The sequence below is a fragment of the Cervus elaphus genome, chromosome 31, assembly GCF_910594005.1.
Source record: "Cervus elaphus chromosome 31, mCerEla1.1, whole genome shotgun sequence".
In the NCBI taxonomy this organism is placed as follows: Eukaryota; Metazoa; Chordata; class Mammalia; order Artiodactyla; family Cervidae; genus Cervus; species Cervus elaphus.
This window is the reverse complement of record NC_057845.1, coordinates 26,704,984-26,726,426: the sequence shown is the minus strand read 5'-3', so window position 1 is coordinate 26,726,426 and position 21,443 is coordinate 26,704,984. Positions and strand designations below refer to the sequence as shown.

The following is a 21,443-nucleotide window of genomic DNA, read 5'->3' as shown; positions in this document are numbered from 1 at the left end:
GCTTTTTTTCTGTATATTATTAATCAAGAATATGTTGTAGGAAAAAAAATATGTCTGATATCTCTCAAACTATTGTTGTAGAATGCATACTTATTTCAGCCAGGCCTACACTTGATGATATTAAACCAGTTTTCATTTTTTTCCCCTAGGAGCTGCTGCATATAGTAAAATAATATGCAAACCAATCTATGGTTCCTAATAAATAACATCTGACTTTACATATAGCTTTTGTTTCTCCTTATTTTTTAATCTTCTGTAAAAAAATAAGTACGTGAAATTAAGCATCTCAAACTATTGCTTTCATATTGCATTAAGGGTGTTTTTCAGTTCATTGAATCAACGAGACATAGAAATAATTTTGAAAATTCATCTGTAAACGACCTCATGCCTCAGGGTCTATGAGCAGTAGATGGCCTTACACAATAGAATGAGAAATGGGTTCAGTCTCAGCCCTAATTCTCTTTTCATGGATATGTAACTTTAATTGTAATAGTCTCCATCATAGCTAAAGAGAGTTTGGTTTAATATTTCATTGTATTGTAATTTAGTAGCTCTTCTGACTTTCATTTAGCTCATGATTATAATGAACGAAACATGCATTGGAGTCTGCCTATTAAAAGGTTCTTTTCCTGAAAGGGTGCTGCTTTATCATATGGCTCGAAGTTAATATGAATGAATAATCCAATCACATTGTTTCTCACTGGGCCACATTAATATCTATTATTTAATGCTTCAATTATCACCTGTAAATGTGTTGATTCTACTTTCTGTGACTGCTATTGTTTATAGACAGAGCACATGTTGTCTTGGTCTCTCTGAACTTTCTTGTGGTACAACAGAAAGTTCTGCGTTTGAATCTCTGGGATTTCAAGAAACCAAAATAACGAAGATCAAGGGTAGGGCCAGCAGATCTCCATTGCCTTTATGGAGTAAATATTCTGTGCTGTTGTATTATGTCTCTGTAAGAAAGCCAGAGAATTTGAGAGCACAGCAAAGTACCATGTCTGATTATCAGGTTCACTTATCACCTGTGAATATTGTCCCTCCAGGATCAAAATAATGAAAAACTACTTACACCAGCACCAAAAACCATAAAAGTCTCTGGAGGGGTCACTTTAAATATCCAGAAGCAGCAAATAAATATCTTTTAAGAGAACAGGGGTGTGAGTCATTTTAGTTGGTGTAAGTATGTGAGCTAGCTAAATTTTAGGCCACCATAAGAAAAAATACCTGAGAATGTACTCAAATTTAGGAGTCTGTCTTCAGAGAAGGGCACAAACATATTTAATTAAAATAAGGGATGTGTTTTGTACTGTTTATTCTTTGAACATGAATTTCTTAAGGGCTCTGGCTATTCCTTTTGAGAAAGAAACAGACATTGGATATATTCTGTAAAAATTTAACTAATAGTTTTGTTTAACAATCACAATTTAGTGATGGTAGCTGCAAAAATAGTTACAATGTCTTTCTTTAATGCCCAGGTATCAAGAACTTTAGCAGAATAAAAGTACCAAGGCTTAAAAAAAAAGAACATGAAAATACTTTTAGGGTATTTTTTCAAGTGGATAGCTCAAGTAGCATAAGAAAAATCCTGTTGTTTACTAGGATAAGTTTAGTCGCTCAGTCGTGTCCGACTCTTTGCGACCCATGGACCATAGCCTGCGAGGCTCCTCTGTCCATGGGATTTTTCAGGCAAGAATCTTCCTGACCCAGGAATTGAACCCACATCTCCTGTGTCTCCTTCACCGCAGACAGATTCTTTACCTGCTGAACCACTGAGGAAGATCCCTTGGAAGAGGGCATGGCAACCTGCTGTAGGTATTCTTGCCTGGATAATTCCATGGACAGAGGAGCTTGGCGGGCTCCAGTCCATAGGGTTGCACAGTCAGACACAACTGAAGCAACTCAGCATTGTTTACTAAACTAATTTAAGGCTTTTTTTGAAATAGGGATATTTCTAGTTTTAATGTTTTATTTTGATTACTGCTGTTAAATTAAACTCTATTGTTTGGCTCTGGTTTTTTTCTCAGGCCGCCGCCATTTCCATGCATCCCAGTGCCCTAGACCCACAAGTCCTGTTTCTACAGACAGCAACATGAGTGCTGCCGTAGTACAGAAGGCCAGACCAGCCAAGAAACAAAAACACCAGCCAGGACATCTGCGCAGAGAAGCCTACACAGATGGTAAGTCCATTGAAATGGATGAAAACATCTCTGAATCTCGCCTCTTTACCCTGGCTCTCTCTGACTTGAAAATGCACCCACTGACATTAGAAATTACATTCAAAATTCATTAACAGTAAGCCTCGTATTACTTAGAGGAATGATCAACTTCCATATCTTGTCAGGCATCTCAAGTCCCTGCAGTTTTCTAGTAAGTGGGTTAGTTAGGAAGTTAAAACAAAGGATAATACTTCTAATATTCTTAAAAGGTTATTATATAGTTTTAAACAAGTAGATATTACTGTAGTTGAAGTCATGGCTTGGGATTAATCTTCATCACTGATAACTCTTCGACAATGTCCTCACTTTTTTTTTTTTCTTGGAGAATTTTGCATTCAAATAGAAGACAATAAACTCATTTGAATTTAGAGTCTAACTGTAGTGGTCTTGCTAACAGTGTGTGCACCAGAAGGCAAATGGAATCATCTTCCTTCATGCCTTCACATACAGTCTCCGCCGTCACTGAAGAGGCGAGGTTTATATTCAAGAGGGCGCGCAGGCAAATAACGCAAACATTGTGATGTTGTCTAGAGAAAGCCTTTAATGAAAGTGCCTCAGGTGGCCCGGCATTTATTAAACCGCCACCTTCTCGTTTTATAAAACAACCTCAAGGGCTTTGTTGGAAATTCATGTAAGATAAATTCTCTCAGGCTCACCCATCTTGTCAGGTTTGCTAAATTTACTAAAGGGGTGGGGGGAGAAGGTTGTCACAGGCTCCGTTCCCGCCTCCTGGTCCTCTCTAGCCACAATCTGATTAGAACTTTCATTTACCAGTCAGCAATTTTTCAAAAAGGGCATCATTTGCCATTATCATATGAAAGCCTAATATTATAGATCCTTATCCAAGGTTACAAGGAGGGTTTTCTGAGGCACTTCTCCCCATGATTCCTGCCACTTGACAGAAAAAATTTAATACAAAGCTCGCAGCATGATGAGCACAAGTAATTTTGCAATGAGTGGCTGTCCATGCTATTATCTGTACTTTTATTCAGAGTATTTTCTCTCGCTAGCATCTATCTGATATTAGACTGCATTAAATACTGGCATGACGCAGCGCACCTGGGCCTCCTGGATCCTGCCTGGGACCCCTTTGTCAGGAAAACTGAGCTGTCAGATTATTATCTGATTTTGAGGGGTGATTATAATGGCTTTGAGCATGTTTGCCTCTGTGAAGGGACGAAAACTAGGTATAAATCCCCAAACTCTATTGGCAGTTTTACATTTATGGGACCCCTATAATGGCATTTTACAAGTTTTATAGCTGTTCTATCAGTTTTTATTTTCTAGAAGAGACTGCTCCTAACAGAAAAACTGGTCAAACATCACACCTTGATGTGAATGCATCTAGGTTGAATACATCAGAGAGAAAATCTGGCCTAAAGCTTTGTGTAACTCTTTCTACTTCTTATTTATACTTGTTTTGAGGGGCTTCTGGCATTGAGTAATGCTTTTAGAAATGCTTTAAATAATGTAAATATGTCAGTTAGAGGGCATAGCATTGCAGTTATAAATTATAATATGCTTGAAAATTGTGATCTATATTCATCACTGCATGTTCTGTAGCATTTATTTCAGTGTTTAATAATTAAATATAAAAAAAATAATTAAATATAAATTCTAACTAATCCCTGAATAATAGCTATTAAATTGAACGATGAAGCAACCAAGTTATTTTTAATCTCAGAAATACCAAAGAAATATGCTAAAATATTTGTAAAGCCAAAAAGCCATATTAATATGAAATATTATTTAAATTTCTAAATGTTCATTTTACATATGATTATACAGAATAGTCATAATATACACCACGATGTAGAAGCCAGTAATTATTTTAAGTCATAAAAATAGACAAAATGGTTAAACACTAGCTTTAACTTCCTTTTAGTGTTTTGATAACCATCTGTCATTGAGTTATGCTTATTTTACTAACAAGTCTTGAATTTAATTCTGGATGTTTTCTGATTTGGTAAAGAAAAAAAAGTAGAACTATGTACTATTTTGTACGTTTCCATAATGCATCTTGAATAACTGAAATCTTTTCTTCATAATGTGCCAAATAAAAAATACACATATCTAGGTAGTAGTGGTTATAGTATGGAAAGAAAAGTCATTTTATCAGAAATCATTTTCTTGGTTTTGAAAAAAATTCATAATCCATTTCATGAAGAATCTCTATGGCAAATGCAATTTTTAAAGTTATTAAAGAAGAAAGAGGGGAGGGAGGAGAATGAACTTAAGGAGCTGCCAGTTGTGAAAAATGAGAAATATATCAATAAGACATGGAGAGGTTTTTTTCATTTTTGGATTTTGATGATTGACTCAATTATGATGGATGTGTTTGATTATTGTCAATAGATTTCTTATGTGAACTGTTTTCAATATATGCTGTATCAGTCTTGAGCATGTAGCATCTTTGTACATTTTGTTCAAATTCTCAGTTTCCTTTACAGACTTTTTGTCACCTCTATAAGGAAAAAAAAGAACCTAAACTGATAGATCTGTGTCTGAACTGATAAAGAGTAATTTTTGATGATCCTTGTCATAATCCTTGGTTAAGCCACCTTATCTAGGTGGCTTCAGTTCAGTTCAGTCACTCAGTCGTGTCTGACTCTTTGTGACTGCAGCATGCCAGCCCTCCCTGTCCATCACCAACTCCTGGAGCTTGCTCAAACTCATGTCCACTGAGTCAGTGATGCCATCCAACCATCTCATCCTCTGTCATCCCTTTCTCTTCCTGCCCTCAGTCTTTCCCAGCATCCCATCAGGATCTTTTCCAATGAGTCAGTTTTTCGTATCAAGTGGCCAAAGATTTGGAGCTTCAGCTTCAGCATCAGCATCAGTCCTTCCATTTAATATTCAGGACTGATCTCCTTTAGGATGAACTGATTTGATCTCCTTGCAGTCCCAGGGACTCTCAAGAGTCTTTTCCAACACTCAATTCCTCAGTGCTCAGCTTTCTTTATGGTCCAACTCTCACATCCATACATGACTACTGGAAAAACCATAGGTGGCTTAAGCAACAGAAATGTATTTCCTAACAGCCCTGGAGGCTAAACGTTCAGGCTCATGGTGTTGGCAGGGCTGGTTGCTCCTGGAGCCTCTCTCCTTGGCTTATAGATGACCGCCTTCTCCCCATGTCTTCACTTGGTCTTCCCTCTGTGAATGTTATGTGCCCTCTTCTTTTAAGGACACCAGTCAGATGGGATCAGGGCCCACTCTGAGGACCTCACTGTCACTTAACTGCTTCTTTAAAGATCCTGTCTTCAAGTACAAGTCGCATTCTGAGGTGCTGGGGGTTAGGACTTCAACATATGAATCTTGGAGGGGACACAGTTGAGCCCATATCAGCCCACCAGCCCCTAATTCATGGCACTGTAGCCCTCCCTTGTGCTGTAGGTAAATGCTGGGTCTCATAGCCATCCCAGGAGTTATCACTGTAAGGTGGAGGACTGCAGGCTGGAAAACACTGACGGGCAGAATCTAACTCTTTATTTATTTCATATTTGCTGCTTTCACCCAGGTACAGGGCAGCATTCAAATATATGAATACTGATCAGTCAGACTTTTATTGAGTTAAAGCCAAGCATAAGTGCATTTCTAGGACCTTCTAATAGATTCTTTCCACCTCTTTGCAACCCCTCCTGATTCGTTTACGTACTTGACTTAAAAAACAAATCTACATCATTTCTACAGCTCTACTTTTCATAAATTATGAATTCACCCTCTTTGGAATGATGTTGTTTTGACTCGATATATCATTAATCACAAGGTCTTGGGACTATTAGCAGTTATGTAAATAGAGGGCTAGATCTCCGTAGTGAGTGAATGTCGGCAGAATTGTCTCCATGTTTATGCTCTTTTGTATTACTTTACATGCATTATATTGGTATTTAGAGAGTCTTGAATAAGGAATGGTGTTTATACAATTGTATAAAGAAAGAGACTATACATATATATGAGTTCCATGATCCGATTTTTTAAACCCAGTTTGAGCTGTTAGTGGTATGAATTACCTGAAAGTACTATTATTTTATGAAATATAAAATTGTTTATACTATGATAATCCCTGATTTGACTCAGTGTTTATTTTGTGATACCTAAAAAACAATTTTGTTATGTTTATATTAGAAATTACACCTGCCATCATTCCCCTCTGTTAATTATATACATGGCAATTACATACAGTAAGCTTGAACTCTTAAAATTACCATCAGATTCTCTTCTTTTTCTACCTGTATTATAGATAGCATCTATATAGGGCATCTGGTAATGGATTTTGTCTCAAGAGTCATAGATTCCCAAGACTTTGTATGGTCTTATGATACTGTAATCAGCTTTGATATCTGATCAGCCCAGACATTTTATGATTTGATGGTAGTGGAAGTCATCAGCTTCCTGATAAGCTGTGTTTGCAATCCAGTCTGAGTTTGTAGCAAGGAGACAGTGCAGAAATGAGTCTGCAGTCACTCACTCCCTCTGCTTCCAGGTATATTCTGAATTTGACTTTTCTTCTCCCGTTCCCAGTCACAGGTTCAGTCTGAACTTAGAACAGCTCAGCCTTGGGTCTCTTCACTTTAAGTCACACAGTACAATCTGTCTTTTTTCTCTTTTGGGTTATTTTTCATAAATAAGTAGTGAATGAGGGGGATCATGGCATCTGGTTCCATCACTTCATAGCAAATAGATGTGGAAACAGTGACAGACTTTATTTTCTTGGGCTCCAAGGTCACTGCAGACTGTGACTGCAGCCATAAAATTAAAAGACACTTGCTCTTTGGAAGGAAAGCTATGAAGAACCTAGACAGGGTATTAAAAAGCAGAGACATTACTTTGCCAACAAAAGCCCATATAGTCAAAGCTATGGTTTTTCCAGTAGTCATGTATGGATGCGAGAGTTGATGATAAAGAAGGCTGAGTGCCGAAGAACTGATATTTTCAAACTGTGGTGTTGGTGAAGACTCCTGAGAGTCCCTTGGACTGCAAAGAGATCAAACCAGTCAATCCTAAAGGAAATCAACCCTGAATATTCATTGGAAGGACTGATGCTGAAGGGGAAGCTCCAATACTTTGCCCACCTGATGCAAAGAGCTGACTCATTGAAAAAGACCCTGATGCTGGGAAAGATTGAAGGCAGGAAGAGATGGGTACGACAAAGGATGAGATGGTTGGATGGCATCACTGACTCAATGGACATGACTTTGAGCAAACTCCAGAGGTAGTGAAGGACAGGGAGGCCTGCCGTCCACGGGAAACAACTGAGAGGCTGAACAACAACAACTATTTTTAAAATGTTGTTTTAAAAAAAATGTTGAAGGAGGAAAATCATCACCAGTGACAATGGCAGTTTATGTTTTAAGATAAAAAGCTTTTAATTTTCCTAGATTAATTTTTTACATAAAAAGAGAACATGATGAACTAAGAGAATTAACAACAGCAGTATGCAGGTAACAGTCTGACGAGTTTTAATGATGGAGTCCTAAGTGAAACAGCTGGAAGTAAGATGATATCTCAAAATTTATGCATTCAGAGACCAATACAATGAATTCTAATGCCTTAGTTATATGGCACATAAAGTCAAAATCAAATTACTTTTAAAAACTCATATCTACTTAAGAGGTGGCAAGAATACACAGAAGGAACAAAAGAAAATGATTAATTCTTAAAAAAAAAAACAAACACCAAGAATGAGAAACAGTAGATTAAAACTGATGCTTGCTAAACCCTGTAATTTGCTTTTCAAGGCATGATTTTAATATTCAAGAATTTTATGCTAATATATATAAATAATAGTCATTGGACCATTGCCAATAATAGTAATATCTCTGGAAACAAATATTCCTTTGTTGGGATTTACTATATAAACAATGATATATTCATAAAGTAGAACAATATACAAACTTTTCATCAGAAGAGGTAAAGCTATATGTTTATATATGGAAATGTATACAACTACACATTTAGGTGAAAAAAAGTACAATTGTTTTATGTTACCAGGAAAGGAAGACAATCACATCCTAATGGGCAGACATGCATGCTCCAAAACCCCAGATATGGCCATTTTACATAGTTTCTAATGTGAATGATACTCCTTGGAATTATGCAACTTGGCAGCCTTGCTTTCTACGCATAAATAATTTCTGGGATGATCTATAAACATCTATTCAGACTAATTACCTCTGCATCAATATTGAGGATTTGAAATGAAGGTGGGGACATATGAAGGGTTATATTTCCAAGTTTTTATATACTTTTGAATTTTTCCCATGTATATTTTCTATGGAAAAGCTTACTTTTGTAATACTAAACACTTATAATTAATGCATGCCCTACTCATGTTTTAGTTGATTTGTTTTGTTAATATCACATAGAATATGAAAACATTACCATTTCTAAAGTCATGACTAAAGAAAAAATATGCTGATACTTCTCAAGTCTCTAGATCTCTGGTTTTGACCTCCCATGAAATTCAGATTTTCTATACAACCACCTCCTGTATATATCTGCCTGGATACTTCAGAAGCTCTTCCTGTTCACTTTTTCTGAAACAGAACTCATGTTCTTCCTTTGCAAACCATCTCTTTCTCATCCCTGCATTCCTCATCCAACTAGTTAACTATGGCAAAAATCTGAAGAGTTACCTCATGAATAGTCTTCTGGGGCTTCCCTGGTGGCTCAGTAGTAAAGAATCTACCTATAATACAGGAGACTAAGGTTCAGTCCCTGGGCTGGGAAGATTCCCCTGGAGGAGGAAATGACAACCCACTCCAGTCTTCTTCCCTGGGAAATTCCATGGACAGAGGAGCCTGGCGGGCTGTAGTCCATGGGGTCACAAAGAGTCGGACAGGACTGAGCAACTGCACACACATACTTGCTTCCCCTGCTGTTTTCCATTGATCATTAAATAATACTGGTTTTTATTCCTTAAACTCTCTCAGGCACATCTACTCTCCATCTGAAAGTCACCAGTACAATTCTATCTCCTATCATTATTTACTGAGATTTTAAAATAATATTTTAGCCTCCTGGATTTAAGACGTTCCTTTTAATTCATCCTCCATACTACAGCCAGAACAAACTAAAACTAGAATCTGTTCATATTCTTCTACTAACTTATCAACTATTACTAGGTTATATATTTCTTTTCCTTGGAGTGTACCTAGGAGTCATTTAAAAAAAAATAGTGCCACTTAAAATAAATTTTCTAGATATAAAATTATATGCCTACTTTAATTTTTAGGTATGTCTGTGAGAAGTGTTATTATATATAATATCAAATTATTTGTAATATATTAATATATAACTGTAGATAGGTAAAAATTAACTTATGTGTATATTAGTGATTATCTAGTTTAAAACCTGTGGGTGCATATTACAAAGTGGAGAGACCATACCAATGAAGGGTAGATTGTGAAGATGCAATAGAATGAAATGGTGGTATAAAGAAATTAGGAATCTGAGGGCATTAGTCCTGGTCCTGATTATATTTAGCTTTAAGTTTGGAAAATAACTTAAGATCTCTGTGTTTGAACTTCCCTATCTACAAAATGAGAAGGGATTCAGTTAGATTAGGGATAGAAAAGAGGTCTCAACTCAAGTGCCAACCTCAATCAATCTGAAGTGGTTGCCTGAAGAGTAAAGATATCCATCTGGGATCAGCAACATTACAGTGAAATCAATTAGGAAGATCTGCCATGTTTGGGGGAGAAAAAGCTATAGCATATATATCCATATTAGCCATCCCCAAGCTAGCTAATCTCTGAGTCCCAGCTATATGATTCAATATTCCTCTGCCAGATAAGGGATTCCCTGGTAGCTCACTGTGTAAAGAATCCATCTGCAATGAAGGCAGACTCCAGTTCAATTCCTGGGTTGGGAAGATTCCCTGGAGAAGGAATAGGCTACCCACTGCAGTCGTGAAGCTTCCCTGGTGCATCAGTTGGTAAAGACTGCCAAATAAATAAAAACGAGAGTTCATTAAAATTGTTAGTCTTCTTATTCTTTGGTTGTCTTTAGTTGTTCAGTTCTTTTAAGATTATTATTTCACTGTTGAATGTGACTCTAATGGTAACACTAATGTTGACAAATTTAGAAATGGCAAATTTTCACAGTATTTTAAATATTTCTTTTCAGATCTTCCACCTCCCCCTGTGCCACCTCCTGCTATCAAGTCACCCACCACCCCATCCAAGGCCCAGCTGGAGGTCCGACCCGTGATGGTGCCAAAACTCCCTTCTATAGAAGCAAGAACAGACAGATCGTCAGACAGAAAAGGAGGCAATTACAAGGGGAGGGAAGTATTGGATGGAAGACAAGTTGCCGATATGCGACCAAATCCAGGTGATCCCAGAGAAGCACAGGAACAGCCAAATGATGGCAAAGGACGAGGAAACAAGGCAGCCAAACGAGACCTTCCACCAGCAAAGACTCATCTCATCCAAGGTACTTCTTTAGGCAAGTGTCCCATGCATATAGACTGGACATGTGTGCGTGGCATAGTTAAGGCTCCTTAGGATCAGGTACCAAGGGTAAGATTCAGAAAGTCACTCTCTATTGGAGGAGACAGGTATGCACCCAGGTAATTTGAACACAATCAGTTCTAATACATGATATTATGCAAGTCTTCCTTGAAGAGGTGCCAATTTAGTTGAAGTTTAAAGGAAAGCATGGTTTACACAAGTTACAAGGGAAAAGGAGATTTCTGACAAAGAAAATAAACAGAAAAACCATGAAAATGTGAAAATGAATGTTTGGTGAATTCTGATTTCTAGTTAGGCTGGAAAATAAGATGCTTGGGGCCAGGGAGAAATGGCAAAAATAAAACTAGAAAGGTGGTTGAACCTGACTGGGGAGGCCAGGAATACTATTTTGAAGAGTTTGGGATTAATGATATGGACAGTGGTGAGCCAGCAAAAAGTTTAATCAAGAAATTATATAATCAAAAATAAGAATGAAAAAAAATTTTTTTTTTTGCTTAAAAAAATAACTGACAGAACTCTATAGTGAAGGAGGAGTCTGGAATTGGGTGACTGAAGGTATCAGAATCTTGGAAAATAATCTAGGTATAAAATATGAAAGCACTGAATTAAAATAGTTGTGCAAATTAAAAAGAGAAACAGCCAATATAGGCATTTCAGAGAGAGATCCTATAGGACTCGGTGACTAATTGAATGTAAAAAAGGAGTAAAAAAGTTATTCAAATGTTAATTAGATGGCTCTCCATGACTATGCAACATAATTGTATTGAACAATGTAAAAACTGAGGAAAAGGATAAAAGTCTTATGGAAAATAACTTTAGTTATGAATGGATTAAGGTCCTGACAAGAACATAGAAATGAAAAAGTTCAGTAAGAATTTAGAGAACTTAGTTTAAAGATCAGGAGAAAGGTTGTAGGTAGAGAATGGATGTTGTTCACCTCAGCAACACAGAGGTGAAAATTGTTTGAATTACAAAAGCTAAATTATCAGCAGTGATGTAGTGGATAATGTTTAACAATCAATTCTCTGGGAAGGAAACAGAACCAGCCCCTAATTTGTGGCCATTTGCTTACTTCTGTTGTGTACTTACATCCAAAATAGCTAGTTTCAAGCGACTAATATGAAATCAGAGAATGTGGAGTTAGGAGGAGATGGGTTTAGTAGACCTTTGTGTGAACGTGTAAGCTCTCTCCAGCACACCACAGAGATGACTGTAAGGATACTGCATGATGATTAAAAGATACTAGTGGGGAAAGTAAAAGGGGGAGGGACTAGACAGGAATGGGGAATTAGAGGTACAGACTACTACATACAAAATAAATAAGCTACAAGAACATATTGTACAGCACAGAGAATATTGCCATTACTTTATAATAACACAGAGAATATAGCCATTATTTTATAATACTTTATAATAACTTTGAGTCACTATATGCTACTAATATAATATTGTAAATCAACTATACTTCAGTGAAAATAAATACATTCATACATACAAACATATGTTAGGCAGAGGAACATTCTATACAGAAACTGAGGTGGAATCAGCCCAGTGATATAAAGTAATCAAACCATTCAAACTAGAAAGAATAGTACCCTGGAAATAATGGAGAAGGAAATTTTAAGATGGGAAGGAATATAAAATGGCACAGAAGTGAAAGTTGGGTGTGAATGGGGGTAGGGTGGGAGAATGGGTGAAGGACACAGAGATTTTACAAAATGTGTTTTGTGGGTGGTATTTAAAAGGCTGAGAGCTTCCCAGGTGCCTCAGTGGTAATCTTCCTGCCAATGTAGGAGACGTGAATTTGATCCCTGGATCCCCAAGATTGCCTGGAGAAGGAAATGGCAACCCACTCCAGTGTTCTTGGCTGGGGAATCCCATGGACAGAGGGATCTGGGGGGCTGTGGACCATGGGATCGCAAACAGTTGAACAAGGCTTGGCGACTAAACCACCACCACCATTTAACTTTTTAAAATCAAATAGTCACTATAGAATCTCGACTGTAGGGTCTGGAAAGTAAATGAAAATTGTGGAAGGGAGGTGATAAATCTGGGCTCTCTGCAGAAGGTTAGGAAGGAGAGAGGTCAAGATAAGATTTGACAGGAAGGCAGAATCTGTGGAAATGTTTTTAGGTTAAGATATTTGAACATTAATATAGACTGAGGAGAAGAACCTATTTAGGCAGAAGAGATACAAGAAAAGAAGGTAATTGATGAAGGAATCAGGAAAGAGTGATGGGGAGATGAATCTGAGAAGGCTGTGAGTGCACTTTAACTACAACCATTTTCAAAGCTGCAGTTTGATAAGATTGGACATCAGTCTGTTCTGTTCATTATGGGCATCTGGTCATTAGCAACTTTCTTTCAATATAGAGGACAATTTCACTTCCTTCTGTGATGGAAGTCTGAACTCCTCACTCTGACATGGACTCAGCAATGAAGTGATGAAGTTATGTGTTTTGCACAGATGCCCCCACTATGTGACCACAGATTACTTGGCTACATCACTGTAATCTGAAGTTTGAGAAACTGTGCTTATTTTTATCATTAAAGCCAAGGTGATCTGAACTTCTAACTTTTCACAATTACACTCCGAGTAGTCATTCATAAATCAAATGTCACAATATAACTTATGAGATTTGTATCTGACCTGAAAGTACAGACCAATTTGCTGCTCACAAGCAACACTTCTCCAAAGTAAGCTCAATTCTTTAGGGGAAGATTTAACAACTCAGAATGATTTTGGTGTGTGTAAAATTAAAACAAAGACATGAAATTGTTTTTGTGTCTTTTAATTATCATTTCTGTACATTCCTATAATTTTAACCTTCATAATTCAGTTTTTGCTATTTATAATTAGAGAGGCTCTCTGAATTACGTCTGTAACAAATGGTTATTTTTAATTAAGGAGAGTGGTCTTTTAGATTTCAATGTCTGGTCTTTTTGCTGACGTTTACCTCAGTTAGTTCAATTTATTTCTACATATATCAAACATCTACAGTGTTATGAAGCATTGTACTAGTCCTGAAATTTATGTGTAAATGTGAACCTTGACCTCAAGGAGCTTATAGTCAGAGAAGGAGACAGGTAATCTTTATTCACAGATATACCCATATTTGATATAATGTTTATGGTGTCATGATACTTGAGAGTCCAGAGAAGGGAAAATTAGCCCAGTCTTGTGGGTGATGGAATATAAAGAAAGACCTCTTGATCTTTCCTGGTGGAAATGACCCATAAGCTGACTTTTTGGGAGGGTGGAATTTCGCTTGGGTAAGAAGAGTGGATAGATAGTTTTGGCAGAGAAAGTCAGAATGAGAAGTTGAGGTACATTGAGGAGAATATAAGAAATTCAGTGTCATTAGGCAGTAAAAGTGGTAAGGATGAAGCTCTTGAGATCAATGTAAGCTTACCTCATGGAGACCCTGTGGTTCCTCTAAAAGGAAGATAGCTGAGTGAAGCAAGTTTGGAAGGAAATAACTCAAGAAGCAGAGACCCGTTAGGAGATATTTACAACCTCAGAAGAGACATGGAGAATATAAACCAGGCTGTGGGAGCAGGAATGACTGAGGGGGAATATTCAAGAAACTTTTTAGTTAAAATCATCCTTACATGTTATATATTTGAGTGTGTGGGAAAGGTTCATTTAAGAGGTTATGGAAAAAAAAAGAGGTTATGGGAATGTTATTGGAAAGGAGAGAAGATACTAAAATAATTCCAGCTTTCTATCTAAGGTATCTTAAAGGTTAGTGATGCCATTAACTACATTAAGGAATGCAGAGGGGGATGAAATCTGAGAGGAGTGGACATGGTGACGTCAGTGTTCCATCTGTGGAGTTTGAGGGGCCCTCAGAAGGAGGCAATTGGGCAGACTTTAGGAAATATACATTAATAACTCATCATGGTGAAACAGCAAAGCCACCCATTTATTCAGTCAGAATATTTATTTTTTTATTTATTTTAATTGGAGGCTAATTACTTTATAATATTGTCATGGTTTTGCCATGCATTGACGTGAATCAGCTGTGGGTGTACATGTGTTCCCCATCCTGAACCCCCCTCCCAGCGCCCTCCCCATCCCATCCCTCTGGGTTATCCCAGTGCACCAGCCCTGAGCACCCGTCTCATGCATCAATAAGCTATTGTATGTCTAGGTGAGAGGGTATCAATACACAAAGCCAAGTATCTGCCCTCATGGCAGCTGTACTCTAGAAAAAGTACAGTCTGCGAGAATGGGTGAAATTGCCCAGAGTAAGTGGAAAAAAAGTTTCTATGCACACACACACACTGCACTAAAAGCAGAAAATGGCAAGAAGGGCACCAATATGTAAGAAGCACTGCATAAAAAGAGACCACCAAAGACAGGCCAGGAAGAGGAGAGAAGTAGGAGCTGCGACTAGTAATGTTTACATTGGCTGTGGTTTTCCAATGAAGGGCCGTGAGAAGTCTAGAGACTTAAGGATTGAAACATGATTAGCATTATTAAAGTCAACAGGGAATTTTCTCATTTCCCTTGTAGTAATGTGGGCATAAGTAGATTTCAGTGAGATGCAGAGTGAATGGGAGTTGTAATGACCAATACCAAGTCCAGATTACTTTTCAAGAAGCTATGCTAAGCTATCAGTAGTGATAGATTTATCGAGGCATGTAGAGCACCGGCTTAAGGGGAAAGTCTTTAGCCAAAGAGATATTTTATCATGATGTAATTTGTCAAAAACTAAGCTCAGTAGAAAAAATTGCATGAAGCAGAGACAGAAGCTGAAGGTCACCGAGGGCCAAGTTCCATGAAGCTAGCTCGGTGCAGGTCTAGTGATCCACATGGACTCTGAAACACCAGAGAATCAGAAGTCTGGATCGGGAATGAAAGTTGTGATGAATACAGCAGGAGAGAAGTACCATCAAAGAGGACCATACAGGTTACATGGCACCACTGCCTGGCCCTCACGGGAGTAGGGTGTTTTAGTTCAAGGGTGGAGGAGCAATGATCTATAGCTAGTGTTGGTCACCTGAAAGCAAACTTCCCTTCTTCCACTGTGAGGAACTTCAGGGTAGAGTCCCTGGGAGATCAGATTTCATTCAGGCCATGTGGACAATAGAGGAAGCTTTTGGGGAAGGAGAACAAAAGGGCATGTGGAAGGGTTTGGTTTTGTTTTGCTGTTCTCTGTTTGGATGTGTTTGATGTCCAAAGATTAGACTGGACAGGCTTTGGAGAGAAGTGAGCCATTGAAGGATGCAACATTAGAAGCATCACCAAATTTAAAGCATATGGAGATAGTAATTCAGGAGACAGCAGTTGCCAGGAGTGGCTTGATTTTTGAAGCTAGCAGCAATGTCAGGCTTCTCAGATTCAGGATTCCACAATGTAAATATGATGTTGAAATGGAGGTTGGCATCTTGGTATCTAGGGAGTGAATCCAGGTTTGACTGTTTTGGTGGTTCAATAAGACTGGGATTTTTTTTTTCCTATCAGTGCCTAATAATTCCTTCTTAGTTTACATAGGGACATACTACAATATCTCATGTGTTTTCACATCAACACTAGCAACTCCTAGTGTCCTAGGAGTAGACACTATTATCACTTTTTTTTCACAAAGTGGAAACTAAAGCCTGAAATAATGGGAGATAACATAGTGAAGGATAGATTGGAAGTCATGTCTGACTCCAGGTTTGGTTTCCCTCTTTTAAGGATATTGATCTCAAGTGAATTTGAGATAGATAAGAACTTATGAGTAGGATCGATCTAAATCACAGCCACTACCAGGAAAACAGCAGGGTTGTTATTTTTGTTTTCATTGCCTTATTCATTTGTGTTATAAAATGTCCTCCTTTATTCATCAGAAACACTAATGTTTCTCCATTCCGATTTATAGACATAGTGACACATTATACAATGAAAATGTACAGTGGGCCTCATATGTGCTTATTATATTTCATTACACAGAGGATATTCTGCCTTACTGTAGACCTACTTTTCCGACATCAAATAATCCCAGAGATCCTAGTTCTTCAAGTTCTATGTCATCAAGAGGATCAGGAAGCAGACAAAGAGAACAAGCAAATGTAGGTCGAAGAAATATTGCAGAGATGCAAGTTCTTGGAGGATATGAAAGAGAAGATAATAATGAAGAATTAGAGGTATCTATAATTTTTTTCAAGTTTCCCAGTGTTAGACTAGTTTTTATATAAACCTCAAAGTTTAAAGCATTCATCAGTCTACAGAAATGTTACTGTTTCATCACAAACCCTGTTAGTGATGACAGCAATTGAAAGTCTTAGAATTTAATGATTTTTCTTGAAATGTGTTCCAAAGTTTTAAATGGTAATAATGGTTTCTTTTTGGATATTAGTGTTCATATTCAGATAGGAAATTTATATAACAAACATGTTGTTAGGGAATAAGAACTATTGATCTAGATAATTGTAATTCATAGTATTACAATAGATTATAAAAATCCAGTAAAGTGATAGAGTTATAAGATGTGAGTGATGGTGTTTTGCCTGTACTATCTGCCATCTAGTGATCACTGGGATTAATCAGGAGATTTGGGCAATTACCTTTCATCTTCAGTCTTTTGAAAATGGGAACCTAATACTTAACACTGACCTTCTCAAATAGAGAACACTTCTTGAGTCAAAGATATCCTTTGTTGGAATCTATAGATAGTATTGTAAGGTAGAGTTGGCAGTAAGTCACATTTTATAAAATCATCTCCTGTGTTTAAGACTATGTTTTCACCATTCAATAAGAAGATAAGCTGAGGACAAATTCTTCTTCCTACAAATAGATGTTATCTCAAGCAGATTGTTAGTAGAGTGTTAAACTGTAACTTTTTATAATAGAAGATGAAAAATTATAATTAAGTATGTCTAATTGAATTTGCTGTTATGCCCAATGTATTTTTATTTTGAGGTTTAGAATAAGAAGACTTTCCTTTTGCACATGCTGTTAGAAAAGTTATTTTTCAGGTTTTTGGTTTAGTTTTTGTTTGGTTTTTAGAAGAGCCCTTTGAGGGCAAAAAAGTCAATACAGGCAACCAGCTACTTGAAACCAGTAAAAATTGAGCTATCATGTTGAGTTGAGGCTGGGGGATAGAAAACTTGGCCTACTCTTGTTCCTCTGCCCGTGCCACACTTCCTAATCCCCAGACACTGGGTGAAACACAGTTTAGTACTCATTAGAGAACTGCTGGACTTGTTGTCAAAATCAGCTAAAGTTGATATATGAATATGTTGCCATGAGCACTTTTCAGTGTGTGCTAGGGAATGAATGAAGAAGCAATGTAATAATAAAAGCATGAAATAAATATGAAGTAGGGCAACACTTTAAGATTTATTTTCAAATTTAACAGGAACTTATCTCTTACAGGAAACTGAAAGCTGAAGACAACCAGAGAGGATTATGAGATCTAATGTGAAAGTTATCACTCAAGATGCCTTGTGTCAGATGACATAAGACGCCAGATAAAATGTTCAGTGCAATCAGAGTGTACAAATTGTCGTTTTCATTCCTCTTATTGGAATACCATTTTTTAAATTTTATTGGGGTTTTATCATTGTTATTTGATCCCTATCCCTAGGAAGAACCTCCTTATTCCCCTCGCTATTGGAACAAATCATTTCACCTTGCTTCCGGCAAGGGAAGTATTAGACTTCTTGCTTCAGTCATCAGCCAACAGGAGAGAACAAAACAGTTCTTTTGCATTTTGCCCCTGAGATATGGCATTGCACTGCTTATATAGCAAACCAATTTACTGGTCAAAGATACAGAGTTGACTAATCAACTTCATGTCAAGGGCTCTAAAGATATAATCTTTCTATAACCAACTGCTAATGCAAACTAAAACATAACTTCATTTTAACATGATTTTAAAATCAGTCTTTCATACCACCCTCTGCAGGGAGAAAAAAAAAATACATAGCAAATGCAGGACAACCATAATCAATTTGAAGGGGGTAGAAACATTGTATATATATACTCTTCGCAACCCCTGGTGGTACTTTATTTTGTCTTCATTTCAATTGCTGAAGTATATTCTTATTGGAAACGTACTTTTGGATAAGTAGGGGTAAGCCAGTTGGATCTCTGGTTGTCTAGTCATTGTCATAAGTCAGCCTAGCAAAAACCTTGTTCTATTTTTCAATCAAAAAGCAATTATAAATGCATATTGCCAACAAATGGATGTTTTTAATGACCAATTGAATAAGGACATCCCCATCTTAACTGGCCTGAATTTCTTCTGGTAGTGTCAGTTCAACTTTCGGAAGTGCCACTTAAGGAAGTTTGATTTTTGTTTTTGTAATGCACTGTTTTTAATCTTTTTTTTTTTTTTTTTGGTTTTAAAAGCACAATCACTAAACTTTATTTGTAAACCATTGTAACTATTAACCTTTTTTGTCTTATTGAAAAAAAATGTTGAGAAGCGTTTTTAACCTGTTTTGTTAATGCTCTATGTTTGTATTTGGAATATTTGAATGATGACAGATGGTGAAGTAATGTGCATACTTTATTGTGGGCCATGAATGCAACGGTTCTTACTTTTCCTGGACTTAAAGAAAAAAGGTTTAAGTTTGTTATGGCCATTGGTTAAACTTAAAAGATTTCCTTATAAGCTCACATGGAGGCGTCACTTGCTTTGAATTGCCAAATGATGTCCTCTGACTGTAGATTTTTTGACCCTTTTTTTTGTTATATAAATTTCATTGACTTTTTAATTGGTGCTATTTGAAAAAAAAAAAAGTACATTTATTCATTTATAGGTATCAGTCCTGACCCACCCCCTCTCCCAGCCCTGCCATCCCCCCAGAAAACAAAGTCAAGCAAAACTGAACCACAAAAAAAAAAAAAAAGCTGGTGTTCACCAAAAACTAAATGTGTTCACTTAGATAATTTGAAATTTACATAGAAAAGGTGTGAGTACTAAGGGAACAATCCATGTGATTAATGTTTTCATTATGTTCATGTAAGAAGCCTCTTATTTTTAGCCATAATTTTGCATACTGAAAATCCAATAATCAGAAAAGTAATTTTGTCACATTATTTATTAAAAATGTTCTCAAATACATCATTCTTCCTTGTGTTGATTTCTTTTTTTCCCATTGTGTGATCAGACTTATTCCATTTAATCACAAAGTTGTGCTGTCTTAACATTTCATACTATATTATCAAATGAGTAAAAATTCCCCTTTATGAATAGCCAGGTTTTACTTATAAGGAAAATTTCTCATTTTACTCTGCTGAAATTAAAGATACAAGGTGAATCATAAACTAATAGTCATTTAATCAGAGAGTAACTTTTAATTATTATTAAGAATGTACTAAAATGTTTGTGTGTATGTGCCTGAATTTCAGTTAACTTATTTCTGAAATGGTCAGGATTCAACTATGATAAATTGATTTGTAAACTTTGAACTACTTAAGCTTTGTCAACAAGAAAATTATATAAATCCAAAATACTTATCAGTAATTATCTGGTTTATCATTCCAAATTTATGTACAATTCTGATAATTCAATAATCTACCTATCATGTACCAGATTGCATATTATTGTTCATTAGATTAAAGTCAACATATTCAATTATTCACTTTTGGAGGAATGAAATGAGCATCTTGTCTTAGAAGTTCCAAGAGCAACAGAATCTACTGAAAGATTTTTTCCTGTGACTTATATACTGCTAAATTTTTTGTTGGCCACAATTTGAAAATATGGGGAAAAAGTTAAAAAGAGGGATAATAATTTGAAATTAATTTTACAAAAATGAAGCAATCACCAGCATCTACATAAAGATGAAAAGGTTCATATGTCAAGAAGTCAGTTTCCAAGCTATATCGAGGGAAAAAAATTGGAGAGATATGTTTGAAGGTATAATTTTTCTCTTCTTCTGATGAGTTGACTAAAAGTAACTTAATCTCTCTTTATGGTGAATGATACACATATAAATTACGTGTATCAGAGATCCTGGGTTTGAATCCCAGTTTTGTCATGGGCTGTGTTTCCTTGGACATATTACTATATTACTTAACCTCTAAGTTTCAGGTACTTCACCTGTAAACTCAATAATACCTACCTCATGTAGATGTTGTCATGATTCAGCAAATTCATGTGTATAACATGGACTCTGTAAAGCCCCAAAACAATGCAAGGTATTGTTGTATTATGGACTGAAAGCATTGCACACTTGCTACCTTTACTTTTCACACATAATTTGTTCCCAAAACTTGCAAAGAAGTTTTTTTAACAAGGTCAAAAAATAAGTGTGGTTCAAGGATAGGGTGGTTCCATTTCCAGTGAGTAAAATTCACTGTCAAATACCTAATCATGAAATAAATTCTTAGTGTTTCTCCTTGTTTCCTTGATTTTGAATTCTGGAGGGTGAGGATACGACATTTTCAGCACATATTTCACAATTCAGGGGTACAAGGATGTCATTTGAGGTCTCAGTGACTAGACTTAGTGTCTATTTTGGGCTGCTTTTCTGCCTAGTTGAAGAAAATACTGTCTTAGTTCCAGGGCAGCTCAATTATGTCTTTCTTTGTCATTTCATATATGTATTCTGGATTTTCTCCTCTCTTTCAGCTCTATAGGGTGGATCAAAATTTCAAATAGTACCTAATTTCATGGGTAGAAAGTGTGGGAGTTCAGATGGTAGAGGCCTTGGCAATAGTTCATATTAAATTTTTGCCACAATTAGTTCAACATGGCTAGGTTTAATCCCTTGCAGGTAAGGAAACCAAGATTTTGAAAAA

General features: G+C 36.6%; 1 protein-coding gene across 5 annotated transcripts in view; it reads left to right on the top strand.

Moving 5' to 3' along the window:
• ROBO1 (roundabout guidance receptor 1) overlaps window positions 1–19,600 on the top strand; it is a 443,607-nt gene extending 424,007 nt beyond the window's left edge. For all 5 annotated transcript variants that reach the window (XM_043893137.1, XM_043893140.1, XM_043893138.1 and 2 more), the window contains 4 exons: window positions 2,031–2,183; window positions 10,353–10,661; window positions 16,641–16,834; window positions 18,066–19,600. In XM_043893137.1, coding sequence (XP_043749072.1) covers window positions 2,031–2,183; window positions 10,353–10,661; window positions 16,641–16,834; window positions 18,066–18,080 — 671 coding nt within the window. In that variant the 3' untranslated portion in view covers window positions 18,081–19,600. The remainder of the gene's footprint in view (window positions 1–2,030; window positions 2,184–10,352; window positions 10,662–16,640; window positions 16,835–18,065) is intronic.
• Window positions 19,601–21,443: the final 1,843 nt, after the last annotated feature.